Below are 27,393 nucleotides of genomic sequence, written 5' to 3'. Positions count from 1 at the left end.
AGCTTGGTAGTTAGATCTTAAGAAACCCCAGAAAAGAAATAATAGCCGCATTTAACATTATTAATCAAAACACTGACTTTGATTTCAAAGCTCTTGTAGCATTCAGATCGGCCGTATATAGTTGCTACTTTAGGTGCATCTGAATGCCGAGGTCTACGATGCGGGGCCAATGGCTATGAGATCTCTATGTCGTTCTAACTTGCAAGCTTCAACAAGTCTTCACTCAATAGCCGAGATCGAACCTTTTTTGAACCGCTATTACCGAAAGTTCTCCATATCTATCAGAAATACTCGACCAACAACAATTGGCGACATCACAGCCGCAACCATGCCTCGAGCTCTCACCCTACAGCAAATCGAAGGCGCAAAGCCTGGAAAGGTCTATTATCCGTCAGAACTACCTTCTTTGTACATGGAGAGCCAATTGCTAATATGACATATAGACTTCAAGTAAAGCAAGTTCCAAAGCCAACTCCAGGTCCAAATGAGGTCCTTGTCAACCTCTCCGCGGCGGCACTCAACCACCGTGATCTTTTTATGCGCCGTCATCTCTACCCAGCCATTTCCTTCACCAACCCAATTCTAGCAGATGGCTATGGCACTGTGGTCGCCTTAGGAAGCAATGTCACCCGTAAGAACCTCCTCAACAAGCCGGTCATTCTCACTCCCATGCGTGGCTGGGAATCAGACCCTGCCGCTCCAGAGGATAGTCGCAAGTTTGCAGTCACAGGTGGTTCCAAACTCACCGAGGTCGGTACCGCTCAGGACTACATCGTAGTCTCAGAGGAAGAAGTTGAGCCTGCTCCTGAACACCTCACACCCGCTGAGGGAGCAGCTCTACCTCTTGTTGGTGTCACGGGTTGGCGCGCTCTTGTTACAAAGAGCAATGCTGCTTTCTCTGGCTCAAACATTCTTATCACAGGCATTGGTGGCGGTGTCGCGCTCCAGGTCCTTCAGTTCGGTGTAGCAATGGGTTGCAATGTATTCGTCACATCCGGCGACGAAGCTAAGATCACAAAGGCCAAGAAGATGGGCGCCAAAGGTGGAGTCATTTACAAGAACGAAGCCTGGGACAAGGAGCTTCGAGCACAGCTACCAGCCGATAGGCCATATCTCGATGCTGTAATCGATGGTGCAGGCGGTGAAATCGTGGGCAAGACTGTACGACTACTCAAGGCTGGCGGTGTAATTGTGCAGTACGGCATGACCGTGTCTCCCAAGATGGACTGGCTGATGGCCGCGAATCTGCAGAATATCGAGCTCAAGGGTTCAACGATGGGCTCCCGCAAGGAGTTCCGGGATATGGTAACCTTTGTTAACGAGAAGAAGATTCGACCCGTCATCAGCAGAACGATCAAGGGGCTCGATAATCTTCAAGGGGTTGATGACCTGTTCAAAGACATGGATCAGGGGAAGCAGTTTGGTAAGCTAGTAATCGAGTGGGATTCAGGAAGTGAGTCGCCCTCAAAGCTCTAGATATTATAATCAACAAGGCATATACAAAGCCTCTTCACGAACGTAGAATCAGAAATTGAAAGCACATTTTTCTTAGCTATTAATCCTTAAATAGAGACATCAAGAACGCCGAGATTTTCAGGGTATCATACACCTCGAGAGCTTGTACATGAGATTGAAACAACTCACACCAGTTGCCCATCCACATAATATGATGCTCCTTTTTGTTTACTCTTCCGACTTCTTGCGCTTCTTCTTGGGGCGACCCTCTTCCGGTGGAACAAACTCGGCCTCTCGCTCCTTTGCCTTCTCCTCCTTTCGCTTGCTCTGCTTCTCTTTGCGTTCCTCGTGTAAAGCACGCTTCTTGTCGCCCTTGGCCAAGAAGTACTCGCCAGTCTCGATCTGCTTGTCCACCTTGCTCTTTTCGGGAGCTGGAGGGAATGGTGTATACGTCTTCTTGGTCTTGTCGGTGACCTTGTGGGGAACACGTCGGTGGCTGAGAGACCTCTTTTTGAAGTTGGGGAGGAAGCGATCCCAGCTCTCGTTGGCAAGTTCGGGATCCTTTGCAAGCTCTCGTTTTATCATCATTTCCTGCAAACGGGTTAGCTGGCTAAGTTATTGTTATGACTGACAACTCCTCACTTTTATGTGATAGATTGGATGGACATTTTGCATGCAATCTTCCACAACTCGTCGCAGCTCCTTCAGTCCCTTGTAGGGCCCCATAGCGGAGACTGTGTTTCCATGGACCAGAATGTATGTTTCTGTGAGTAGCTCGAGGGCCTTGAGAGTTGAACCATTGGGTCCGAGGATTCTTTGCCTCCTCTTGACGAAGGATTCCTTGCTACCACACAGGCCGCGTATCTTAATTACATCGCAGGCAACACCATCTTCGAGGATCTTGATAGCTTGAGGTGCGGGTACGGAGCGAGCCAGGAGCTTGATGAGGTCGCGTGCGTTGAGAATGGCGGCGGGATCATACGTCTTCCGGGTGGTCTTGACTGCCATAGAACCCTCGACCAAATCGAGCGTGCAAGCAATTCCGTGCTTCTCGAGAGCTCGGGTAACCAGAGGCCAAGCTTCCTTCAGGTAGACTTCGCGGTATTTGGGGAAAAGTAGAGAGAAGGAAGACTCCTCAAGAAAGGTGCCGCCAACATTATCCTTGGGAGTGAAGGCGTCGATCTTCCATTTGTCAACGTCCCCTGTGTCCCAGGGCTTGGGGCGTTCGTGAGTTGAAGGCATCGTGTTGTGGTTGCTGAGTCTCTTCTGGTGAATGAGTTTGAAGATTGACGCTAAGTCTCGTCTGTTGAGAGAAGTTGAAAACTGGATGCGACTCGAGACCTTTTCTCAGATGGGCATGTTGTTGTGGCTGCTATGAGTTTCTTCTGATGAGAAAGTTTTTGGCTGAAGATAGGATACTGGAGATTTTTTTTCAGAGTTAGGTACAGTAAGCTATGTATGTGCTGGTGGGGCGATTCGATTGTGGGGACATCATGACACTTGCTGTGGGCCAATCAGGACGCTAGAGACATTGGCTCTCGAATTTCTTCAGCTCGCAAAACACTATCAACGTTTAACGTCGTAACGAGACACTGCCTATCCCAACACAACCGCAATCATGTCAAAGGGTCGAGGCGGCGTTGATCAAATCGTGAAGCTGATCGTGGGAGCTGGACAGGCTAGTCCTAGTCCTCCTGTTGGTCCTGCTCTCGGTTCCAAGGGTGTAAAGTCTATGGACTTTTGTAAGGTCAGTGTTATATGAGCTCAGACGTCAATTGTTTGCTAACTTGCGCTCAGGAATTCAACGCGCGAACTGCCCATATTATCACTGGAACACCAATGCCATGCCGAGTTACCGTCCGCCCCGACCGATCATTTACCTTTGACGTCCGAACACCGCACACCTCATGGCTTCTCCTTAACGCCGTCGAAGCTCCCATGGGAAAGAAGGGCAAGCGAAAGGGTGTCAGTAAGCCCGGGCATGAGACTGTCGGCACTCTATCCCTGAAGCACATTTATGAAATTGCAAAGATTAAGCAGACTGAGCTCCGACTTTCAGGCCTATCGCTGGAGGGACTTTGCAGATCGGTCATTTATCAAGCGAAGACGATGGGAATTGAAGTGGTGGCTTAGGGGCATGACTACGAAATGAAAATAAAAGACCACAGAATGTGGTGTGTACGAAGATCTCCAACCAGATATTATACTTGTACAACAGTTTATGGATAGGGAGTTGGGCCTCTGACCAGAGGAAGAATTTCACGATGCATCTATTCAGCGTTCAAAAGGCGAAATACTGGTTTTTCTTTCACAATTGCGTGTGTCGGGCAGGCCGATCTTATATCAGGCTTATTTCGATGGCATTGATGTGAGAAGATGGACATGAACGTGGTTCAGCACTTGAAGGCTAAGTGAGTGATCACAGACGGTCGTTGTCCGATGTCATGAGGCAAGACATGTGAAGTTGATCTGGTCTTAACAATTCGCAAATCGTCAGCACCTCACGTGCCTCTATTAGTACGTGAGTAGGCACTTATCCAGGAAATACTCTCGATCCACCTTACGCGTGGCTTGCATGAAGTCTCGTATCCCGTTGAAACCAATGAAGTCGTGTGGAATACATATGACTGCATCCCATGTACGATGCATCTCAGATCATGATTATATGTGCATCAAACTATCATTGAAACCATTGGTTCATATGCTGTGTCGTCGATGCTTGGCAATATGTTTCTATGCCACACTCTGTGTTCAATTGCACTAAGTAGCTAGAGGGAGACAGAAAATATAGGATCGTCTCCCTAGATAATAATTAGACGAGTTTAGGATATTTTAGGATAATGTCATCCTAAATTTAGCAGAATCTTGAAATGATTGTTTCTAGCCCTCTAATTCAGAGTCCCGAGTTCTGCAACTCTGAGGACTGGGTAAATGTCCTAGTGATGAGACAGGAAAAATGAAACGACTTGATAGGATCCTGAGACAATAAAGCCTCGAGATCTCCGGGCACAACGGAAGATCGACGTCTTGACAGATCTTCTGGGGCCAGTTCCTGACTGTAACAGGTGATCACATAAAAAGTCTGAAGATCGAGATATCCTTATGGCCCCATCTGTTGACTTGACCTTTATGGAAAAGTTCGACTTCCATTGCCACTGAAACCACTTTAGCAAGACCGGAAATACGTAAACTGGACACCAACACGCGTAAGGCCAGGCGGCTTGCGTATGGCCCTAAATAAGAATTGAGCTTGACACGGGACTTGTTGCTTACACTGGAATAGCCCAAGGAACAAAAACCTTTTCGATATTTAAATTAGTGGGGTTGCTTATTTGAAGTATACTTGACTAGTTGTTAATGAAGGGATAAAAAGATTCTTGCAACTTGGAGGCTTGGAGGCGACCGAAACTTGGCCGGGAGCTCCGCTGTGACTGGGCTGGGCTTGGACCTGGCTTTATGTTACGTATTAAGCTTGAAGGGATGAAAAATTCTCGCCTTCCATGTTTCTAGAAGCAGGTGATACTCGACATTGTCACACATTGTGTCTCACACGTTTTCTTGGGTGAGGCTCACTGACACATGGGTCACTTACACAAAGGCCGCGGCACCATAACGGAGTTTACACTCGTAGTAGCTCAAGTAACGTTAGATATCATCCATGTTGGAGCTTCTCGTGTTAATCGTATTACTTCAAGACACCGCTATATCAATCAAGCTTGTAAATATCCTTATGGATACGTCGACTAGGGAACGAAGCTGAGCGAGAGCCTAAATCGGGTCAGATCGTTGAGTTTGACAGGGGGTCATATTCACGGATCTCGAAATGTTTGTGTGAAGTGAACTTCAATACCGGAGAACTAACCGTCTTCCCGATCTCTGCATCGTTAGTGCACATGCTATGGATGTATGGCTGTTGGTGGCACCCTCAGTGTAAGAGGAGTTGAGTCATAGTCACAAGAAGGTTTTCCAACCCAACGAGGAAATTGTTTTGTAACCCAATGCAATGCAATTGTGATTATCCGTGGGCATTGGACTGCTTCCATTATTCATACTCATATGTTGAATTTTTCTCTTGACAAGGAGCCCTGTCTAGTGATGCGCGCCAGGACCATGAGATCAGGGAGAGCTTCGTAAGTCGAGGTACATGATACTCAGTGCTTACTATACCACTTCAGTCAAGCTATCAGCAGTAAAGATAAGTTAAAAGCTGACGATAGGGGGTGCTTCTGTTGGGAAAAGTGATCAGATGAATACGGCGTACACGTTGACTCATGATCAACACGGACTCATCTTCAACTTAAATATTCGCATATGTCCGAACAAGCCTCAGCTTTTGACCCCCATCGTACTGTACCTAAGGGAATCACCAGCTGCCAGAAAACAGTTTTTAGCGCACATCTAGCGTGTTTCTAGCACCAGCATTGCCGTAGAAGGACCTCCTAAACGCTAACTATTGCCCGTAGCCCAGCCCAGCAAAAAGGGAAGACCACCACTCGGACTGTCCTCAAAAGGTGGGAGAGAAGGAAACAAAGTGGATCCCCCCACTAGGTACATAGTGAGGTAGTAGTGCGGGCCATGTCCGTCCTCTTTTATCATCGTCGTCGCAACTCTTACTCTGCTGAGTCTCGCTTCTTCTTACCACCCTCATCATATTACGACTGTGGTTGCTTTTTGGTTACTTTGCCCATATCCCATCAAAGCATCCATTTCTAATCCGATGAGTTCTTCAAATCCTCCCCAGGAGCTTCCTCGCTCCCAGGGTGTCTCTGGTAAGTCTATCTTCCGGTTCTGCCGAGCCTATTCTGCCCCACCTTGATCTTCTGCTCGGCGCACTGAAGCACTGCGAAACGATGGTTGTGATACAATCGCTAATCGTAGATATGATAGAAGCTTCAGAGCCTGTTCAGAAACCTCAAGAGTCAATTGGAGACAAGGACGATGCATCTGAAGACGCCTCCGGCGTTCGCTTCTCATCCGCCGTTCAGGAGATATCACCTACCCAACCCGCCGCCGTTGACCCGTCATCGTCGAACCCAGAGCATGAAGAGCACGACCAGTCAAGCCCTTTCACCGAAGTTACTGCCGATCAGCTTAAAGCGTTCACAAAGTCTCTCCACGGCCGACCGTTACAAGAATTGCGCTTGAACAACTGCCAATTTGAAGCTTTCTCGCTCCCACCTTCCCGAGTATGACCCCCTTTCTGTGTATTCACGCTTCGCCAGCTTTTGGAGAGTGCTCTCGATCAAATTCCACTGTAATTACTACCGGCAATTTGATTGTGGCATTTGAGCTTTGCGACGTTGTCACTGCGTTGCCATAATTGAAGGTTTTGTGACTAACGCTAACTGATGTCATTGTAGGTCCCATCGCATGAGGATGAATCCGGACAGTCTACCAGATTGCCCACACCCACCTCTGCCACCTTCCAATCCCCGCATACCAGCCCTCAAGTCTCTACGTTGGCTTCCCCTCCCCTAACTCCCGCGGGATCCGGCCAGGCTAGTTCGGATAAGAAGGGTAAGGAAGTGGCCAAGACGAATGAACCCCCGGTTATCACCCCACAGGCATCGTCATCGCATGAAAAGGCTTCACCAGCTCCCGATAGAAGACCTTCAGCTCCTCGAGCTGCTTCCGATCATGCGGTCCGTAGGGCTTCTTCCGCTGAAGAGCAGCACCAGTCCCATCGTCGAGGCATGTTTGGAGTAGGACCTGGTTCTGTGCCTGCTTCTCGAGAATCTAGTCCGTCCCGAAGCTCAGCGTCAAACTTCTACTCTAAGCCATTTACTCCTGGCGGTGACATCAACGATCCCTACGCCAAAGGCCGACGACCTGCACCAGCAGCACATACAACAAAGCACTCAATCGACCCCAGGTTCATCTTCTCGCGCAAGAAGAAGCATGGCTCTCCCCACGGGTCCAAGTCAAATCTGAACGAGAAGCGCGGATCGTCAATCTTTGGTAGTGCAAGGAACAGTAGTGAAGAGCTTGCACCGAATGATAGCGTCTCGACTGGCAATCTTCAGCCCGGACACGGCTCAATGGCAGATTTAAAACGATTTTTCCGCAAGGGCGGACACCACAACAAGAAGAGAGAGTCGTCACCAGCACCATCGATCAAGCTCGGCACGAAAGCTGCAGCTTCCAAATCGACCCAGCAATTGCCTTTTGGAGATGATCATGGGTTGTCTTCCAAGTACGGTAAGCTCGGAAAATTTCTGGGCTCCGGCGCGGGTGGCTCGGTGAGACTGATGAAGCGCAAGGACGACGGTACCGTATTTGCAGTCAAGGAGTTCCGTGCAAGACACACATACGAAACCGAAAAAGAGTACAACAAGAAAGTGACAGCCGAATTTTGCGTTGGATCGACCCTTCACCACGGCAACATCATCGAAACGTTGGACATTCTTCAAGAAAAGGGGCGTTGGTATGAAGTGATGGAATATGCACCGTTTGATCTCTTTGCAATCGTTATGACCGGTCGGATGTCCCGGGAAGAGATAACGTGCTGCTTCCTGCAAATCCTCAATGGCGTGACTTATCTGCATAGCGTGGGCCTTGCCCACCGCGATCTGAAGCTGGATAATGTGGTGGTGAGCTCCAAGGGTATCATGAAGATCATCGATTTTGGCAGTGCCCACGTCTTCAAATACCCATTTGAGACAGACACTGTACCCGCAAAAGGTAGATTTCTTCACCAATAAAGTGTGAGGACATTGGCTAACTGGTGTCAGGTATTGTCGGCTCTGACCCTTATCTCGCACCCGAGCTACAGCAACTTCTGCAGGGGACGGCAAGCAACAATTGCGTCGCGTCACCGATTACTCGGAAAACGCGCGAAGACCTACGGGAACAACCATTTCGGCCAAGTTATATGAAAGACGATGTCCCAACAAGTTGTTCGCGGCGGACCCGACTCCAGGACACGACCCCAGGAAGCTAATTGTACCCTCAAAGTCAACGAATGATTTGACCACCACGCCAGCGCGAGACTTTTTGGCTGAGGATGAGACAAAGAAACATACTCATCATGAGCAAAAAGAAGAGGCAACCTCAAAAGAGGCCAGCTCGACGACCGACTCGAAGGACTCTAAGACACAGTCGAGTGGTGATAAGAAAGAAGTCATCCGTGGCCCATGGCGTATTTTGCGTCTGCTGCCTAGGGAAAGCAGACACATCATTAGCAGAATGCTTGATCTTAACCCCAAGACTCGTGCCCGAATGGATGAGATTCTTCAGGAGCCATGGGTTGCAGATACAGTCATTTGCCAACAATTTGACCACGGTGAGGTTGTCCCAGCTGACAATCACACTCATATCTTGGAACCGCCAGCCAACTCGCAACAACCGGAGAAGAAGTGATCATTAGACGATTGGCTACGACCGCAACACAAATTGACTATTCCTGAAGGGAGGCCGGCATTTGGCGTTTTGAGAGCAATGAAAGACATAAATTGGGGGCTGTTTGAAACGGATTCGCATATGAGCTGCATTGATGAATGACGAACAGATAGATGGAGGATCAGCAACTGTCGAGAGTTCCTTGGTAACAGTGTTTGACTAGTAACAGTCACAGAATATGGATACGGGACTGTTAAAGCTTTTCAGCGATTAAGAGAGAAAGACAGCGTTGAATTATAAAAAATAATATTGAGTACAGATCACATGAATGATAATGAGGAGCTTCGTGGTGTAAGTCGTTCGGCATGATATACCGCTTTTGGGCGGCAATTGGACGTGTAGTGCCGATTCTCGGAACCGGGGAAATCAAGAGCCGAGGGGAAGCATGGGGAAAAAAATTGCTGACCTTCTTCTGGAAGCTGTTGGAAGAGACGAGATCCACCGCCGATTTGAACTCCGTTGAACACCGCAGCCGAACTCTTCTTCTTGTTTACTTCTCCAATTACGAATCTACGGCTCTCTTGATCATATACCCAATCATCTTTTTTACTTAATCACAATGGTACGTTTATGATTGCTACTGTAACAAATTGCAGAAGCAGCCCCGCCAATGCTTCAGTCTCGACTATCTAGCTTCTTATCCTCGGCAATTAGGAACCATGAGGAGGCCAAGATGGGAGGGATTGAAGCATTCAGGTGCATGAGCACCATGAGAGACAAGGAAGAACCGCTAGGACTAACATCCAACGCTACAGGCCACCTCCATTAAGTCTATCCGAGCTCTCGCTCCCCTCCTTGACCGTGTTCTCGTCCAGCGCATCAAGGCCGAGACCAAGACCGCCAGCGGCATCTTCCTGCCCGAGTCCAGTGTTGAGAAGCTCAACGAGGCCAAGGTCCTCGCCGTCGGCCCCGGTGCCATGGACAAGAAGGGTAACCGACTACCCATGGGCGTTGCCGTTGGTGACCGTGTTCTGATCCCTCAATTCGGCGGTTCCCCCGTCAAGGCCGGCGAGGAGGAGTTCCAGCTCTTCCGCGACAGCGAGTAAGTGGCCACATACCACCAGACATTGCCATGAGGGAGCAGATATACTGACTTACATAATTAGGATCCTGGCCAAGATCAACGAATAAGATACCCATATATCAAAAATAGTCTGCTTGTATCATACTGTACCATATCGAGAGCGGCGGACGCAAGAGATGGAGCTCTGCTGAGGTCGCTTTGGAGGGGAAGAGGGAGGGGACGATTGTAATGTAGGCGCAAAAATGACAGACCAATTATGCAAGGATTCAAGATGTATGTTTGTATAAGTGTGTATGAGGAGTTTAAAAGCGTTGGTCGCGCAGGACAGAATCAAATCTCCACTCTTACCCTTTCAATTGTATGATTTTACAAATCATTACCCGTATTGTGTGATGGTAGTATCGTGGATGAGGCTTCGGCAGGTGAAGCAGCTAGACGTCGCATATATAGGAAGGCAAAGGATCAATTGGTTATGAGTTGATCTGGTGAATGGGCCGGCATTTGGGCTACCGAAGCGCCGAAGAGCGAAGCCCGAAGCCTGACGAGGTTATTCTTGTACGACCTGTGCAGGGCCGATGTTTTGTTTTGTTTTCTCTTGAAACACACTTTGCTGCAGAAGGCCGATACTGAAGCTGAGTAATCACTTGGGAATAGAGAAAACATGCAGCTTGGCCAGACTGTATGTTAATGTGCATGTAATGTACCGTGCAGTTTGGTGATGCCAAGTCGGAATGTGTGAAAAAGCAGGGGTATAAAACAAGCTTCATAAGTGATCAACATATGATGGGATGACAGCGGAACAGATGCCTCATTTTTCCAACCGTGTTGGTTGTGTTTTCTGAGTTTCGAACTGAACAGGGTGGCAAAAGGGTGATGGGATGAGATGAGGGAGGTTCATGAAACCCCTGGTATTAAACATGTGGAGGGGAGGATCGACATGATCCTTGTCCCCCGGACTTGAATCGTGCAGCTTCAAATATGAACATGACCTTCAAAGGAGTTGATTTTCAGTATTCTCCATCAGGAAGAGGACGGCTGAAGAGTAAGAGTATATGTATACTACAGATGTAGTTCTTACTGGGTACTGGACAGCGATCTTGTGATTTAAACTACCCCGATTAACTAACTTAAGGTTCCCTGAGCGATTTGCGGCTGAAGCTTACCCCTGAGGGTTGTGAATCCACGAAGGATGAAAACCTAGAATTGAATGAGCACGTCCATGAATGATACGTATAGACAATCTTGAATAAGGGATCGAAAGGATGAGAGGAGTTGGGTTCAAGAGTCGCACCATGATTAATAGACTGTCACTGTAGTCACTGTCATGAGTTTGGATGATCATGGATAACCCCTGTATTTGTTTCTCTGAGCCAACTTGAGAATTGCTTTTTGTTTTCCGCCAGCGTTTAGAAAGAATTAGGGTTGAAACGATGCCGTTTAGTTCAATGAAGCATTAGCAGAATGCTTATGATTAAGGTTAACGGGAACTATTAGCATAATATCTGAGTAAAGAATAAAAAGATAGTAATACACGGCCAGAACTGTAGAAAGCAGACCCTTTTGGCTACAGTAATTGGCAAGGTATTGGAGGTTACATCCACAACGGAAACGCCCGTTTATCTGGGCGCTTCCTAGACGCAGGTACCAAAACTTAGCTTAAGCCTCCATCCAATCCAATCCAACTTCAACCATTCAATCTTACTTACACTCATCAAAGCACCCGCAGACCTAGACTCAGGCCCTTCTCACTACGTTTCACCTTGAATATCTTGGCACTCGGTGATTGACTCCAACTGATGCGCCACAGGGATCATGACTGTGGCCTTGACCTCTATGTTTGGCGGCCTGTTTGATTACACCTGGAAACATGCAGAGAGCCTAAACATGGGTATCCAGCATTATCCGTCCCTAGCTATCACGCTGGGGAAATGGAAAGGGTCAGGCTAGGAGGAACGCCACCGTTTGAGGTGCTGGCGCTGTTTGTCGCCTATGCACCGAACAAGTGGAAAGTTGGGCAGTTTTGGTGTAACTCGTCGAGCTTGGCCATCACCATAATCCTTGTATAGAACCAGGTCTGGAGGATCTGATCTGCAGGCTGACCCGAGCTGAGGTTGAGATGCCTGCTACGGCCATCCCTGATCGTGAGCTGAGGAGTTGCAATATATATGAGGCATGGCCACAAGTTCGTGATGCTTTACCTCTTCTCTCTTCACCTTCATTCTTCCTCATCACGGTGTTTTCGAGTTATACTGTGACTCTTTCTCTTCTTTTCACTTATTCATTCCTTCATTGATTGAAAGACATTCCTTACTGCTTCTTCAAGCATTTACGCTCCCTTTTCACGACATCAATCAACGACTTCAACCCTAGCGGTTTTTATAGCAGAACTGGCTTTCTGCTCTCCTTCATCTGTGTTTTTCGAAACGATTTTCTTTTGAACTATCCAACATGAAGCTTCTTGCTACTGTTCTCGGCCTCACTACTGCTGCGAATGCCCACACCCTCTTCACTACTCTTTTCATCGATGGTGAGAACCAGGGCGACGGTACCTGTGTTCGTCAGCCTAAGGATGCCTCCAAGGCCAACAGCCCCATCTACCCCATTACTGGAGGTGTCATGGCCTGCGGTAAGTAGATCTTTACGGTGACCTTAACTTAGAGACAGTAACTGATGAGAAACACAGGTGAAAATGGTGACAAGCCAGTCAAGTTCACCTGCCCGGCTCCCGGCGGTGCTCAACTGACCTTCCAATTCCGTGAATCCCCCAGCTACTCCCACCCTGGTGCCATTGCCGAAGGCCACAAAGGCCCTTGCTCCGTCTACATGAAGAAGGTCGATGATATGAACTCGGACTCTGCTGCTGGTGACGGTTGGTTCAAGGTCTGGGAAGATGGCTACAACGTCAAGGAGGACAAGTGGTGTACCGACACTCTCCGATCCAACGGTGGTCTTCTTTCAGTTGACCTCCCCACTGGTCTCCCTGCCGGTTACTACCTCGTCCGCCCCGAGGTCCTGGCCCTCCACAACGCTCCCTCAGGTGACCCTCAGTTCTACCACAGCTGTGCCCAGATCTTCATCGAAAATGGTCCTGAAAGTCCTCTTGAGATCCCTGAGAAGTACGAGGTCAGCATTCCAGGCTATGTTGACAAGAAGGACCCCGGTGTCACCTACAACATCTACAGCGACAAGGGTGAATACCCTATTCCTGGACCTGAGGTTTGGAACCCTACCTCTAAAGAGACTGGCACCAAGCAGACCCAGAAGGATGGTCTTGTCCCCAAGGACTGCCTTGCCAAGAACGCCAACTGGTGCGGCAAGCCTCTTGCGAAGTACTCCGGACAAGACAACTGCTGGGCTGCGGCCAAGAAGTGCTGGGATATTGTTGGTGACTGCTGGGACAACGCTCCCCCTACTGGCGGTAAGGGTTGTGACACCTGGAATGACTACTGCAAGGAGATCAACGCCGCTTGCAAAGCCAAGGACTTTGAGGGTCCTCCTAACTTCACTGGCAAGGAGTACTTTGCCGAGGCTCCTGGTCCTATTCCTGCTCCCTATGGCGACTTTGAGGGTAGTGATCTAGCCACCGATGGCAAGAACTCCAACTCCAACGACAAGCCTGCTAGCAAGGAGACCTACGCTGCTCCATCAAAGACATCTCAGGCTGCCGCCGCTACGACTGAAGCCTCGAAGCCTGCTGAGAATACTGAGGCTACCCAAGAGACAGCGACCCGCAAGTGGGACAAGTATGAGAAGAACACCAAGTACAAGGACACTCCTGTTATCAAGTACCCCATGCCAGTTCAGACAAGCGAACCTACCCAAGAGGGAAGCTCTGGACTCAAGGTTTCTGAGGACGGCCGCTGCGGCGGTGAGACTGGACAAACTTGTGAGGGCAGCAAGTTTGGTGACTGCTGCTCTCGCGGAGGCAAATGTGGACGCAAGGCCAAGCAGTGTGAGTGTGGTTGCCAGAACGCATTTGGCATTTGCAAGAAGTAAACAACAAGTTATGATGGGGATTGTGGTTTGAGATTCTTCACTTCTTTTTATGTACTTTTGGATGGATGAATGATTGAACAGCTGAAAGTTCACTTGGCTCGGTTGACCATGTTCAACGAGGTCATTTGGAAGCATCTATGAGAAATCAATTAAATTACTCTTATGACGCACTTTATTGATTGAGTTGGTGACTGATACAGCGAGAGCGTAGGCCGAGGAGTATCGTGAAACACAACGAGCCTCAACATTTTAGAACGCATTTAACCTGATTATTGAGTTCAACCCTCCAACTTGATTTCTCTCTTGTCGTGCAAGTTGTGCTCATGTGGCAAAGCTGGACGTAATGAGTGTGGCTGACCTTTTCATAAAGTGTGTCCCGTGATGATGTCTCTCAAGATGACGTCGTGTACTAGGGGCAAAATGTATTGGAAAGCGTGAAGGGGCCAAGATTTGTAGGGGACAAAGCCGCTGTGGAACCCGAGTTTGCAGAAAAGTCAACGTTGAGTATCAAAGATAGACGCCGCAATCTTTCATTTTTCAGGGGTAGACACTGTTTGAGTGTTAAACACAGTTACAGATGTTGAAAGGCTTTCTCTATGCAAGGTAGCCGTCCGTGTTACTCAGAATGCATATTGTACTGTATAGGGATATCGGAATATATAATTGAAACCATCTACGGATGGATGCATAACACAGCTTATGCGCTGGGATGTATTTATATTCTCTGTTAATGTGGAGGACATCCGCCTGCCTGTTTCAAGTTTGAATAGGTAAGATGAGATAGGCAGACAAATAACGAGAAAATACAATGGAAATGACCTTGAGAGAATTCCAAATCATCACTTGCTAAAGTACAGCCTGACACGTAGGCTCTTTTAAACGTTGTCCGCTGCTGAAACACCTCCCTCCACTGCCAACTGGAGTCCTTTGGCGCTGCGACAGCCTAAAACCAGTAGAGCAGTGGAGGCGAAAGCCCCTGTAAACACGTAGTGTTAGTTAGTTCGTCACTGCCTAAGCCTGTGCCGTAGAGGTCTTCAACGGAATCTCATTCGCCTGCCGTTCTAGGTACAGGCAAACGGATTAGTCCCGCGGTTCAAAGACCAATCCAATTCCCTCCTCCACTTTCACTCCCAGTCCCCATTTCCATTTCCAACTCCATCTCTATCTCCATCTTCAACCCTCGACGACCATCAGACCTCAATCACCCACGCACTAGCCTTGTCTTTCGCCTCCTCCGCATCCTCGACCACCGAACTCGTCGCTATCGTCGCTTCACTACACAGTAGCTTCTTCCGCTGCTCTCACTCTTGGTCAACATGTCGAGTAATCGTAACTATGATTTCCTGGTACGATATCCAAATCCAATCCAATCCAATCTACTACCGTTCCCTCACCCCCACCGCCCGCCAATCCGCCCCCTGCGTCCCTTGGATTCATGTTGTCTTGAGCCAAACCCCGACGAATATGAATATCCCAACTCGCATCGCGCTGTGGTCGCTATTATTCACTGCATGCGACCGCCTCTTGATAACTCTCGCTGACCCTCCTCGTCATGTAGATTAAGCTGCTCCTGATAGGCGACTCCGGCGTCGGCAAGTCGTGCTGTCTGCTGCGATTCAGCGAAGACTCCTTCACCCCTTCATTTATCACCACTATCGGTATCGACTTCAAGATCAGAACTATTGAGCTCGATGGAAAGCGCGTCAAGCTGCAGATCTGGGATACCGCCGGTCAGGAGCGTTTCCGCACCATCACCACCGCCTATTACCGTGGTGCCATGGGAATCCTCCTTGTCTACGACGTCACCGACGAGCGCTCATTCAACAGTACGTCTTACTATTCTTCACGACACTGCTCGATATACACATTTCATGATATGTTGTGTTGCCCCTCTCCTACCCGATAGTCAAATAGTCGCCCAGCGCCCTTGGCCCAACAAAGCAATGCGCTATCGAGCCACATATACCAATAGCAACTAACTAACTTTTTTATAGACATCCGAACTTGGTTCCAAAACGTCGAGCAACATGCTACCGAGGGTGTCAACAAGATTCTAATTGGCAACAAGTGCGACTGGGAGGAGAAGCGAGTTGTTTCCACCGAGCAAGGCCAAGCTCTCGCCGACGAGCTGGGCATTCCCTTCCTCGAGGTCTCCGCCAAGAGCAACATCAATATCGACAAGGCCTTCTACAGCCTAGCCGCAGACATCAAGAAGCGACTTATCGACAACTCCAAGAACGACCAACCCTCAGCGAGCGGTGTCAACGTCGGCGATAAGAGCGAAGGCGGCGGCAGCAAGTGCTGCTAAACCGAATACCCTAAGGAGTTCGTTTATCTGTCATTTTCCGTTTGCCGTCGTTTTTATTTTATATTTTTTCAAGCTTATTACTTTGTAAACTCGAGGGAGGTGAACACGCTGTGTACGGGTCAGCGTGAGATGAGAGAGTTGGAGAGTTCACCATTAGGAGAATGGGAAGAGAACCTGTGCTCTTGTCTTCGGGCATGAGGGATGGGTGAAAGGAAACGAAGGAAAGAAGGAAAGGGGCCGAAAGAGAGGAATGGATGGCTGTTAGTTTGAGCTGGGCGGCAAATCTCAGTCACGTTCAAAAGGATGAGTGACGACATTGCGAGAGGTTTTGGTCATGTCTTGTTGTTCCCCCGATCGACCTTCCACCCCATCTTAGAGAGCAAATCCGGTCTGGAGTTTCGGTTTTTGATCTGGGTCTAATATACATTGCTTTCGTTATGTGCATGAGTGGTCGTTGTTGAAGTCTTTGATTTCTTTGCTTGCGATTGAATGTCGGGTCAAGAAGAGCCAAAGAAGACTCCTTTGTGAAAGTGTTGGTGTCTTATTTTCGAAAAGATCAGAGATTCGATGGGCTGTGGAGCGAGCGTCTTTGACTCTTTAAATCTATTCGTTATGATATAATACAGTCGCTAAGTCTCAATATACGATACTTTTACACGGTTACGCTGGATAACCTCATCTCCTCCGTCATATTCAAGGATGCGCTGATTCCAATTACGAATGAATCGCCATGCCACTTCAGGAGTCGCGCAGGTAAGGACAAACCGTGAATCGAGCTTGCGTCGAAACTCGGGACTGCCTCGAGTCAGAGGTACTCGAAGGGTGTCTGTGGTAACCCCACTATCAAAGTTCATAGTCTCCCTCAGGCTGAACACATCTATTTGCCAATTGTGCCCACTTTCTATACCATCCTGCTTTATGATCGCCTTGAGCTCCGACGCCGAGAAACTCGCCTGCGGTAGCTCAAGTAGCACATGGCTAGGATTCCTTTTTATGGACGATTTTTCAACGATTCGGTCCATGACTTTCTGCCATGCCATCTTTCTGACCCGTTTGCTCTTGATCTCAAGCTTGGATGGGTATGAACCCGGGAGGAGTGTGAAGCGCTCGACCTCAACTGCGGGGTTGGTTTTTTTATTGATGAGAACGGGGTTCACTTTGGTGACCCAGAGACCTGTCTTGTCTTTCATCTTTGCTTGGGCGAGGCGGAGGAGACGTTCGACTCTGTCGCGGTAGATGTAGGCGGCGCCGCTGGAGGGGAAGGTTATGTAGTATGTGCCAAGGGGTTCCATAGTCCAGGGATCGCGTTCTTGATGGACTGGTATTTTTGTGAGCTCAATAGTCAATGAATGTGTGGAGGGTTTGTAGTACCATTAGTGATGAAGTTTTCCCAGCCAGAGAGGGTACCTGGCGCAAGACGATGGAAGTCAGCAGCGCGAAGCGATGTTGGCAGACCCTCCATGACAAGCATGTATCGGGAACCATGGTCCTGAGCCATTGCACCCTTCAGCGAAGTGCCAGGCACTGGCTTCGAATTCGCACCAGCATTGGGCAGAGAAGAGTTGAGCTTCTCCTGCAGAGTTCCCCAGCTCTCATCGTTTTCGGCGAAGTTGGGGAATCTGGCGCTTGGCGAAGAAAGACATCTTTTCTGGGCGGCGAAGAGGGCCCTGGCATTGGGAAGCCATTTTTGGCGGATCATCCGGGCGGTGGATTGTGAGGAAACATGGGATTTGAGGTTGGTGGAAGGGGGGAAGTTTGAGAGCATCTTGGAGCAGAGTAGCAATTGAGTGAAGGTGTTATGCGGGACTCGGCCGAGTTCCGATCCGATTTGGCTTAGCGGGGTTCTTTGTCATGAGCCAGACTCATGATGATGATATTCCTAAGCTTAAAGGCTTAGAGAGGTATGAGCGGAGAAAAGATGATATCTTCAAAGACGGTATAGAATTACAAACATTACCAATAATACTCTTTCTTCCATTTTGGTCAATTCTTTGACGTAGGTTCACCTCAAATCACTTACACCTACACTGGCCGCTGTGTCTCCGAGCCAAGGCGCCACATGAGTTTCTCAATCACTCACTGATTGACGTGAAATATACTGACGAAAATAGAAGAAAATTATGTTATCCATGGCTTGCAGATTTGTGACTCAGGGGGCCAAGTGAGCATTTGTTTTCTGTCTGGAGAGTTACGATGATACTTTCCACCCCGTTTTGCTGTGTATATAAGGTTGTGGATGCTGGGCAGGTCAATACGGCGACTTATCAAGCAGAACTGATAGTAATCTGATTCGAGGACCTTGAATGATGCCTAAAGTATAACTAAGAAAGAGATGGTTTTTAATGTGTCACATTGATATATGTCGTTAAGAGTGGAGACAGGCCAGTATATCTGCTCCTGCTCTATAAATTGGGCCCTTCAACCTAGGTTGGAAAGAGCCTTCAGTCGCACTTGCAGATTTGTGAGTGGAGAGTATTTTCTTGCGCACTAACACAGCAGTAGCAGCCCAAGTAACGTCCTTCCTTCATCAACCACATTCAGAGGTAGTACTTTTGAGGCGGTTACTTTTCTTATCGTTTCCATTTTAATCTCATCACATCACATCGGAATTTTCTTCTACTTTCCTTTGTCATGCTTGCGAAAAGTGTCGACGCAAAGGTTAGGCCTTTGGCCAATACAAGCCTCGAAAAGTCGAGTCTTCTGGGTGCCGCTCGTATCTATGTCAGCAAAGATACTCTTCTGTCCTTGAATGGAAATCTAGAAAACGGAAAACACTGCGTTGTCACACGGTTAGAATCTGCCGCCAACAAGGAAGATGTTCCCCAAGAAGAACTGCAGCGAGAGGCCTCGCTATGGATCCTCCCAGAGAAGAACCTCAGCCCAAATGTCGTTATGATGACGAGGGCATTTCAAGAAGCTACAGGTTTCAGAATCGGTGATGCTGTTAGGATCACAATTGCAGGCACAACACCAGAGGCAGAAGAAGTGGTTGTACAGGATGTCACTGAAAGAACAGACAAGGCAGCCGCCGAGTTCGACAGGATGGAGAGATTAGACACAGACGCAAAGTATCCTTTCTCTTGGGAGAATTCACTTGCATCTGCCTTTGGTAAGCTTAACCCTTGTTATACAATTCGTTATCCAGCATGCTAACTCCCATTTCCAAAGATCGTGCTGATCTTATCTTCCCTGGAATGGTTGTGGAAGCAATACACACTTGCAAGGCACGCCGAAACTTCGAGGTCGTTTCCGTAAACTCGCAGACCAATAGCGTTGCAAAGTTCAGCCATAAATCAACGACCATAATCATCACTGATGCCGATTCAACAATCACTGACTCAAACGCCCAAGACCGTGGCGATTTGGTCGTGACTGGTGTACCTGGAATGTCAAAACAGATCAACACATTGAATGAATTCCTGCTCCTCATCACTCAGCCATGCAATGTCAAAGGAGATAAGATGTCGGCTGCTTTTGTTATCCACGGTGGCTCCGGCACTGGCAAGACTTTCATTTTAAAACGCATCGCGGCAACGAAATGGGGCAGAGTGCATTGGATCAAGCCCTCGGACAAGATCGCGAGTATCAGGGAAACCTTCAAGCTTGCACAGAGTCAGCAGCCGAGCATCGTTTTGATGGATAATTTTGAGTCTCTAATCAGCAAGGATCGCTCAAATCGTGATACCGTCATCGAAACAATAGGCGAAGAACTGGATGCTTTGGCCGAAATCTCACAATCGAAAAACGCTTACACTCAAGTCGTGGTGATCGCGACCTGCTCCGATTTCTATACTGATATCCCCGAAGAATTGCGGTCGTCCACTCGCTTCCTTGAACACACCCCTCTACCTATTCCCAGAACCCATGAGCGTCAAGAGATACTTGAGTACCTTGAGCCACCGATCAAAGGCGACAAACAAGCACTTCTCTTGGAATTGGCACAAATGACACATGCATACAGCCCCAAGGATCTCAGCATCTTGATCCAAACCGCTGTCCGTGGCCGCAAAACCCAGCTGCTCAAGGCAGGTGTCGGTCCCGGCGAGGAGGGTTTCTTGGAAAAGTCTGATCTAGAACGAGCGAGAAAGGCAGTTCGTCCCACGGCTATGCGCGACATCAATCTCAACCCTCCTACAATTCATTGGCAGGATGTTGGTGGTCAAGATATACTAAAAAAGGCACTCAACCGAATGATCAAGTATACAAAGGTGCGATGCGATGATTATATCAGTCATTTCATAAAGGTATTAACTATGTATTAGAACCCAGAACACTCTCTTCGGCCCCCTCCCAAAGGCCTTTTGCTCTACGGGCCTCCTGGTTGCTCGAAAACTCTCTCAGCTCAAGCAGCCGCAACAGAGTCAGGCTTTAACTTCTTTGCCGTCAAGGGTGCCGAGCTTCTTAACATGTACGTCGGCGAGTCTGAGCGGGCTGTGCGTACTCTTTTTGAACGTGCTCGCAATGCTTCTCCGTCTATCATCTTCTTCGACGAGATCGACTCTATCGGTGGGCAGCGTTCAGGCAGTGGCTCCGCTACCCGTAGCACTGGCTCTGTCAATATGCTCACAACCCTTCTCACTGAAATGGACGGTTTCGAGGCTCTCTCAGGGGTACTTATCCTCGCAGCTACCAATCGACCTGAGGCCATGGACCCAGCATTAATGCGGCCGGGCCGATTCGATCAAGTCCTGTACGTTGGCCCTCCTGACGGGGCCGCACGAGAGGCTATTTTCAACGTGCATCTCCGCGGCCTACCACTTGCATCAGATGTCGATATCGCAGATCTTTCTCGACTCGCTGAAGGCTATTCCGGAGCCGAGATCAAGTCTATATGCGATCAGACCTGCATGCTTGTTCAGGAGCGTTATGACGATGATAGAACGGCCAACAAGCTCGAAATGACCATGGCCGATTTAACAGCTGTTCTTGAGAAAACACCACGGAATATCACAAAGCAGATGATTGATGGGTATGAAAAGTGGTCAAGGCAGTTCAAAAAGGTGTAGAGTTAAGATGAAATTTATAAAGATCAGCCTAAGGGTAGACTAAACTTATGCTGTTTTAGATGATACAATAAAAGTTCATAAAAGTTTAGATATGGATATTACCATGGAAACTTAGATCAAGTGATAAGAACTAAGCAAATATGACGAATATTTGTTCTTTATCTAGACGGGTCTTTTTCATTTCTTCGTTACGAATGGCCTGGGATCAGCACCAACTATCGTCCCTGAACCCGACTCAGCTCCTTGCTCGTCTCACAAGGGCCATTGAAGTCATAAAGTTTATGATACAGCTCGACAACTCAATAAACCACCCCTATGCACTACGGTTACTGCTCAGCTAGCAGACCGCTTCCAAAATCTCCCCCTTTTTACAATCCTGCCAATCTCAACTTGCAAGCCCTGATTTCCTCCACACATCATTCCACGTGCTGTGCCGTCGCTTCTCGACGACTCTATCGCCCAAATAAGGGGGCAGAACCTCGGTCCAGATAAAGCCCCATTAGACCAGACCAAGCAATGCAAACACCCGGACACGCCTAGTCAAAGGGTGCCTAAGTGCAGCAAAGCATGTGATACTAAGAATATAGTGACGGATGCCACAAAGATATTTCAAACATCAACGCCGGTTCTCACCACCTGACCGTTCCGTTAACCAGCAAGCCATACTTGCTAAATGTACTTGTGCGGGAGTGAGGCCTCAAGTCTGCAACCCCCTTTCATGATAAACCAAAAACAGACCAATAACCGGTACGCCATCGCCGAAAGAAGTTAGGAGAATTTATGACTCCTCGTTGGAACCTGGGCCGCTGCCTGTTTTTAAGCCGCTAGAGAGACTGATGGCGATCTTCTTGCCTCCAGCGGGAGAGTTGACGTTGAAGCTTTTGCGTCTTTGTGGGCCGCGAGAGTTGCCTGAGATCGCTGTGACAGAACCGCTGCTGCTGCGTCTCTTATTCTGCATCATTTTGCTCATCTCATCCTCGTCTTCCTCCTCTTCGCGTCGACGCTTCTCTGAAAGTCGCTCAGGTGGTGGGATACCTCCTCCAAGGCTCGAATCAATAGGCGAGTGCACAGCGTCCGATGCAACGTCGCTGTGTTGGCTGTCCGCTTCTGGTGTTGCTTCAGGGTCGGCATTTTCGTCAGTCTCTTCATCGGATGCGTAGTCGACTAGTAGCTTCGAGGTGATTGATCCATTCGTGGATGGTGTCCTTTCTCCCTCTTTACTTGACTGGTCATCATCATCTTCAGGATCAGATGTTGCCCAGTATTCCTCTTGCTCTTGTTCAACAGTGATTTGCTCGGCCATCCTTGTGTTCGCTAGAGGTCTCCTACCCATCTCGTCTTCAGCTTCCAGGAAATAGTCGACGTTAGACGTGTAACCCTGAGTTTGGTCATATCTAAGAAGGATCTCCCGAAATGTCGACATGTAGCTCAATGCTCTAAGCTGTTCTCTATAGTTGACCACGAGATGTTTGATCAGATCTTTGATGTTCTCTTTCTTGATGAACTCGAAAAATTCCAGTGATGCTGAGCCCAAGAGGTTGTCTCGGGGCACGGTCTCGATAAGAACTTCAAGAATTGGTCCCAAGACCTGCTTCTCCATGAGATGCTTGATGTAAAACTCATCTTGCATTCCGATCAATGACCGGAAGAAACGAATAGCAACTATGGAAAGTTAGCAAAGTCGAACATATCGGGTCAGTATTTCGTACCTAATCTCAAAAATTTCTCAGGGCATGTGAGAAGCTGAGCAATGCGCTTAACGATATCGTGAGACATGACATGTAACTTGACGCGTAAATAGTGACAGCGAATAAAGAATGTTTGGATCTCAATCAGATACGTAAACATCGATGCCTGCTGCACAGTAAAGTTCATGTCCGTTCGCTTCTCCAAGTCCATGAGGGGCTTGAATAGCCTTGGAGCCGACTTGTCGTAGAATTTGTTGAGGAAAGTCTCTTGCTGAGGGTCAAGGGCGACTTGAGGTCTCTGTCTTCCCATAAACTCGCCATTAGCCTTCGCAAGGGCCTCGTTATTTTGCATTTGTTGAGGACCAGGGTCTAATAAGACCCTGAGTGCTTCTGAGATTTGAGACTTGACACCAAGATCAACTTCCACCAGCAGAAGATCAATCAAAGAGTCGGTGAGGAGAGTCTGGTTCTCGTGCAGTTGACGGTACAAAGTCTGACGAATCATTTGGGGATCGTGGTCGATGATAGAGATCAGGATGTCAGTTGCCCCAACTCTAACTCCCACGTCATGATGTCTGAGCCCGAAGTGGATGACAGAAAGGAGTCCGTGAGCGATGAAGTTGTTGTATAACGTCTGACGCGCCGGTGGTTGGATATTCTTGGCAATAGCACAACATTGCTGGATGAAGAGCACCGCTTCCTTCTTTCTCTTCTGATCGCTGTTCGTGGGTCTGAAGATGCCAAACAACTCATTAAGAAAAGCGGCGTTCGCTTGCAGGTGTTGAACAATGTCGACTTGGTTAAAAAAGATAAGAGAATTGAGAACCGAAAAAGTAGGATCGTCGAGTATTCTAGCCAGAACAACATCCTTTAGGTACTGTAGACGGTATGTTTGGTGAATCTTCCTGCGGATTTGCTCCTCCTCGATAGGGACAACTTCTTTGTATCGACCTTGATTGCCCAGCCAGTGTCGATGATTAGCCTTGTGACTAGGAAAGTCAGGGTCGTATTCCAGAGCACCAACAACACCTAAAACACATTCGTCCGACACCGCATGCTCTATAATTGAGGTGTCGTTGAGAAGAATGACTGTTTTCATGATGTTGCAAAGCCGGTGCAGGTCTTGAAGACTCTCGAGGTCCTCAGCCATCTCGACCAGGGGGACAATTTTGCCGATGAAGTCCTCAGCCATAATTGCCTTGGCGAGAGCATCACGTCCGTTTGCTGTTGTGCTCATCATCCGCATAGTCTGTTCGATATCTCCGAGATTTCCAAGTTCGGCTGTGGGCAAGTTGATAGCCGGCGGAGCGTCGATAGGGAGATCGTCAGAAAGGCCGTCATCTAGGCATTGGTTATCAGTATCGTAGTCCCTAGGTGATGAGTGGTCTTGCATACCGGCTCCTGGCAGATGGTTGTGAAATGTCTGTTGAACATTGCTCACAAAACGCCTATTGGATGTCAGTACACAAGTTATGTGTTGCTGATTAACAGTACGAACCATATCATGGCGCATCCCTCGGCTTCTTGAAAACTGAGTGCCATGTCAACTCCACTACTAGGTTCCTGCCACACAATCAGTGTATCTGTGAGTTAGGTTAGACACATGACGTCTTTTAATGCGCATCTCGGACATGGTGACGTGCCTTGCTGTTTCTGGAATCCATCTTCTTTTTGAATTTTTGTTTCTAGCAGAAGACGGTCGGGATGATCCTCTGATTCAACGATGACGCGCGGTTCTTTGCGACCATCCTCAAGCTGCAGGCGCTACAGTCAGCAACTAATCCCGGGCGCAAAAGTGCATACAAAATGCAGAATTGGAAGGACATCAACAACATACAGTCTCAAAGCTCGCGCTGCAGAAGCCGGTGCCTCGATCGAACCAGTCATTGTTGCGGAGTTCGTAGACCTTGACGCGCTTCTTATCGGTGGGCTGATGAGGCACGGGCTGTGCCATCATCAAAGACTCGGGCTCTCCCTCGACAGTGAGGTTCGTATACGCAACCAAATCCGGGGCAAGTTCGAGGTGCTGTTGCAAGGACAGCTCCGATGGTTCGTTGGGACTCAGAATCGTAAGCGCCGCCACGATTCCTTACGGTGCGCGCAGATGGTGCGCGACAGTGGAACGTCAGGATATCCTGATTATGCGAGATGCGCAGCCGGCGCCGCTATCAAAAAAAAAATTGATACAATAAAAAGCGAGCGACGGTGCTTCAATGCGCCATGCAATAGGAATCTATCGAGATGGGGCGCGGGCGAAAATCGGGCGGGTCGGTGTGCGTTGGACAACTACTGTAGGTTGGCGACACGCCACGGAAGCAATCGGCGGGAAGGAGGGAGCGACGACCGCGGGAAAAGGAAGGCGCGACAAGCGGAAGCGGAAAGCGACTTCGGCGACAGACAGGCAGCCGTACAGAGCCGTGAACTCGGTATGCGGCAGGCGGAATCCGGGGCCAAGAAATTGATTTTGGGTCGGTTTTAACGATAAGGGACCGATATATATCGAGAGACCGTTTGAGGCTGTCGAGAAATGCGGATTGAGGTGGGCAATGCGCGTGACCAGGCTGCCAGATGGTGTTGGGTTTAGGCCTTGGGATCCTCTTCGGGGGGCGAGGGGAGGGGGCCCTGCCTTACCAACGTCGTCTCAGCCACAGTGAGGCTGGTGGAAAAGGAGCCTATCGTCCAATCAGGTGCGGTATCTGGTGTTGCCACTTTGAAAAAATGACGCGGGTCTGGAGAAGTGAAAAAAAGGAAACAAGTGGTTCTCGTCCAATCAAAGCTTGTTTCTCCAGTTTCTTATCAATTGCGCGACCAGAGACAAAAAGACCCCTGAACCTGTCAAGACATTGAAGAGTGTCGTAATGGAGGCAATGATGCAACCACGAACTAAATATAACTTATCAAGAAAATATCAACAACAAGAAATACGAATTGAGTGGCAATAATTGCTAGGCAGTAATGCAAGGCTTCGTTTATTACCAGGACAATGGCTCTCAAGTTCGGCCCTTATGCAGATAAGGTAGTCTGTATTGTTTGCAAGTGTCATCATGCAGCGGCCCATCGTCATATGTTGACAATTCGATTGTTTGTTTGTTTGTGTTGAGTGACGTTGATTCTTTGTTACAAGCGTGGGATTCACGTGAGAGTCGCGTGAAAGCAGCTATTGTAAATGCACGTTACCGGGAGAATATGGAGCTTGGCCGGATATGCCTGGATCCTTCAATCAAACTGGACAAGCAGTTAGCTCAGCCTTTGCGTGCTTGTATCAGGTATGGGAACTTGCATCAGATCACATGTTTCTTCCATCTGTCAATCAATTATAAGTAGAGGTCAATCCATTATTCTTCCACTTACTTTACATAATTCTCCCGTCTCCTAACTTTAATCGATATTTATGCGAAAAGTGATCGACAGGGACAATTAAACTCAACTTTTGAGTTAAATCATGACGCTACTCCTACTGCAGGAACGTGTAGGGCCGAGTCGGTTTAAGTGGTTTAAGCTGTCAATATTTCCCTGGGCAAGGTTTATTTCCCCGCATCGTGAGTTCAGGGAGCATAAAATAGCTTCAAGCCCAATGTGTGATAGTAAATAAAGGGAGGAATGAGACAGATATATCAGCGCCAGCACACAAAGAGAGAAATGCCACGCAAATAAGGGATCATGATCTTGTCGATGCTGAGGTTGATGACAGCTAAGAAGCTACAGAACTCAATCGAAAGAGCTCACCATCGACGGCGTGACATGCCCAACATTCTTATCGCATGTCACTGAGACGCCAGGCGCCCTTATCTACTTGGGTGTCTTTATCAGGAGAACTATTAGTTGAGGGCCAAAGCCACGGCACCGTGCTTTATCGGCATCGAGCACGAGCACCGGATACAAATGCGACCGCATGATAGCCTTCTCACTGCCCCATCGAGCTACCTGGTAGCTCTTGAGAGCTTCCAGACGTTAATAGATTACAGTTTAGTGTTCAATAGTAACCCAATCGAGTCTCTTAGTGTTCCTAATATAGGAAAAAGAGACTGTTGAGCAACGTGGACATCGTGGTCAGCTGTGTTGGTTCTCTTCCTCTGCCCAAAGAGGCATCAGCATTTATCCACGAGGCAGCAGTAACGGTCGCCTCATGACCATAACGAGCTAATTCAGAATCATCCTTTCCCGTAACGGTCGACACCTCGCCAATATCACTGAGGAAAGTAAAAGTTGTAGACTATTGAGCCTGGAGAGCTGAAGGTGTTGCGATATAATGAGGAGAAGGAAAGCGAGCGCGAAAGCAGCGAAGGCCAAGAGAACGAGGCTTGCCTGGGGAGAGAAGGTCTATACAGGAGAGAGGCTTATTCTATTCACAAGATACACTACGGTATAATTTATTGTCAACCAACATTCTTTCATCTCTTGGCGGTTTTCCACAATGGTGCATCAAAGAAAGGCGTTCACGTTGAACAAGAGCTTTGATGTAAGCCAAGATGCAAGTTCCTGAGTCATCAACGAAACAACTCAAGCAGTTTTCTCAGT

General features: G+C 48.3%; 10 protein-coding genes across 11 annotated transcripts; 7 read left to right on the top strand and 3 right to left on the bottom strand.

The window, feature by feature from the left end:
* Positions 1–141: 141 nt before the first annotated feature.
* Positions 142–1,647, top strand: FOXG_08507 (uncharacterized protein). The gene is made up of 2 exons (XM_018387481.1): positions 142–390; positions 444–1,647. Exons 1-2 carry the CDS (start codon positions 170–172, stop codon positions 1,474–1,476), a joined length of 1,254 nt encoding a protein of 417 aa, XP_018245333.1. The 5' UTR covers positions 142–169; the 3' UTR covers positions 1,477–1,647.
* On the bottom strand, positions 1,310–2,877 carry FOXG_08506 (ribosomal RNA assembly protein KRR1). Its single transcript, XM_018387480.1, has 2 exons — positions 2,098–2,877; positions 1,310–2,046 (listed from the first exon to the last, which is right to left on the bottom strand). Exons 1-2 carry the CDS (start codon positions 2,695–2,697, stop codon positions 1,684–1,686), a joined length of 963 nt encoding a protein of 320 aa, XP_018245332.1. The 5' UTR covers positions 2,698–2,877; the 3' UTR covers positions 1,310–1,683.
* A 117-nt stretch (positions 2,878–2,994) lies between these two features.
* FOXG_08505 (50S ribosomal protein L11) lies at positions 2,995–4,115 on the top strand. The gene is made up of 2 exons (XM_018387479.1): positions 2,995–3,202; positions 3,253–4,115. The coding sequence occupies exons 1-2, from the start codon at positions 3,074–3,076 to the stop codon at positions 3,586–3,588; spliced, it is 465 nt and encodes a 154-aa protein (XP_018245331.1). The 5' UTR covers positions 2,995–3,073; the 3' UTR covers positions 3,589–4,115.
* A 2,057-nt stretch (positions 4,116–6,172) lies between these two features.
* Positions 6,173–8,814, top strand: FOXG_08504 (HAL protein kinase; the record flags this gene model as incomplete). Its single annotated transcript, XM_018387478.1, has 5 exons — positions 6,173–6,224; positions 6,343–6,641; positions 6,816–8,136; positions 8,187–8,338; positions 8,410–8,814. The coding sequence occupies 5 exons, from the start codon at positions 6,173–6,175 to the stop codon at positions 8,812–8,814; spliced, it is 2,229 nt and encodes a 742-aa protein (XP_018245330.1).
* Positions 8,815–9,142: 328 nt separating this feature from the next.
* Positions 9,143–10,748, top strand: FOXG_08503 (hsp10-like protein). Its single transcript, XM_018387477.1, has 3 exons — positions 9,143–9,415; positions 9,609–9,895; positions 9,960–10,748. The coding sequence occupies exons 1-3, from the start codon at positions 9,413–9,415 to the stop codon at positions 9,982–9,984; spliced, it is 315 nt and encodes a 104-aa protein (XP_018245329.1). The 5' UTR covers positions 9,143–9,412; the 3' UTR covers positions 9,985–10,748.
* An 850-nt stretch (positions 10,749–11,598) lies between these two features.
* Positions 11,599–14,043, top strand: FOXG_08502 (murein transglycosylase). The gene is made up of 2 exons (XM_018387476.1): positions 11,599–12,503; positions 12,561–14,043. Exons 1-2 carry the CDS (start codon positions 12,326–12,328, stop codon positions 13,871–13,873), a joined length of 1,491 nt encoding a protein of 496 aa, XP_018245328.1. The 5' UTR covers positions 11,599–12,325; the 3' UTR covers positions 13,874–14,043.
* Positions 14,044–14,923: 880 nt separating this feature from the next.
* FOXG_08501 (GTP-binding protein ypt2) lies at positions 14,924–16,868 on the top strand. The gene is made up of 3 exons (XM_018387475.1): positions 14,924–15,219; positions 15,432–15,699; positions 15,868–16,868. Exons 1-3 carry the CDS (start codon positions 15,190–15,192, stop codon positions 16,179–16,181), a joined length of 612 nt encoding a protein of 203 aa, XP_018245327.1. The 5' UTR covers positions 14,924–15,189; the 3' UTR covers positions 16,182–16,868.
* FOXG_08500 (uncharacterized protein) lies at positions 16,159–17,946 on the bottom strand (the record flags this gene model as incomplete). Its single annotated transcript, XM_018387474.1, has 2 exons — positions 16,159–17,499; positions 17,553–17,946. The coding sequence occupies 2 exons, from the start codon at positions 17,944–17,946 to the stop codon at positions 16,811–16,813; spliced, it is 1,083 nt and encodes a 360-aa protein (XP_018245326.1). The 3' UTR covers positions 16,159–16,810.
* A 687-nt stretch (positions 17,947–18,633) lies between these two features.
* FOXG_08499 (uncharacterized protein) lies at positions 18,634–21,285 on the top strand. The gene is made up of 3 exons (XM_018387473.1): positions 18,634–19,290; positions 19,350–20,389; positions 20,444–21,285. Exons 1-3 carry the CDS (start codon positions 18,813–18,815, stop codon positions 21,185–21,187), a joined length of 2,262 nt encoding a protein of 753 aa, XP_018245325.1. The 5' UTR covers positions 18,634–18,812; the 3' UTR covers positions 21,188–21,285.
* FOXG_08498 (uncharacterized protein) lies at positions 21,190–25,748 on the bottom strand. 2 transcript variants are annotated; one of them, XM_018387472.1, is made up of 6 exons: positions 24,713–25,748; positions 24,519–24,630; positions 24,374–24,458; positions 24,271–24,323; positions 22,897–24,216; positions 21,190–22,849 (listed from the first exon to the last, which is right to left on the bottom strand). In XM_018387472.1, the coding sequence occupies exons 1-6, from the start codon at positions 24,830–24,832 to the stop codon at positions 21,966–21,968; spliced, it is 2,574 nt and encodes an 857-aa protein (XP_018245324.1). In that variant the 5' UTR covers positions 24,833–25,748; the 3' UTR covers positions 21,190–21,965. The 2 variants fall into 2 exon arrangements, with proteins under 2 accessions (XP_018245324.1, XP_018245323.1); XM_018387471.1 differs by having other exon boundaries at positions 21,298–22,849; positions 22,897–24,323; positions 24,713–25,708.
* Positions 25,749–27,393: the final 1,645 nt, after the last annotated feature.

Source organism: Fusarium oxysporum, chromosome 2 (genome assembly GCF_000149955.1).
Source record: "Fusarium oxysporum f. sp. lycopersici 4287 chromosome 2, whole genome shotgun sequence".
Classification (NCBI taxonomy): domain Eukaryota; kingdom Fungi; phylum Ascomycota; class Sordariomycetes; order Hypocreales; family Nectriaceae; genus Fusarium; species Fusarium oxysporum.
The sequence above is the reverse complement of the archived record's forward strand: the minus strand, read 5'-3'. Positions and strand labels throughout refer to the sequence as shown.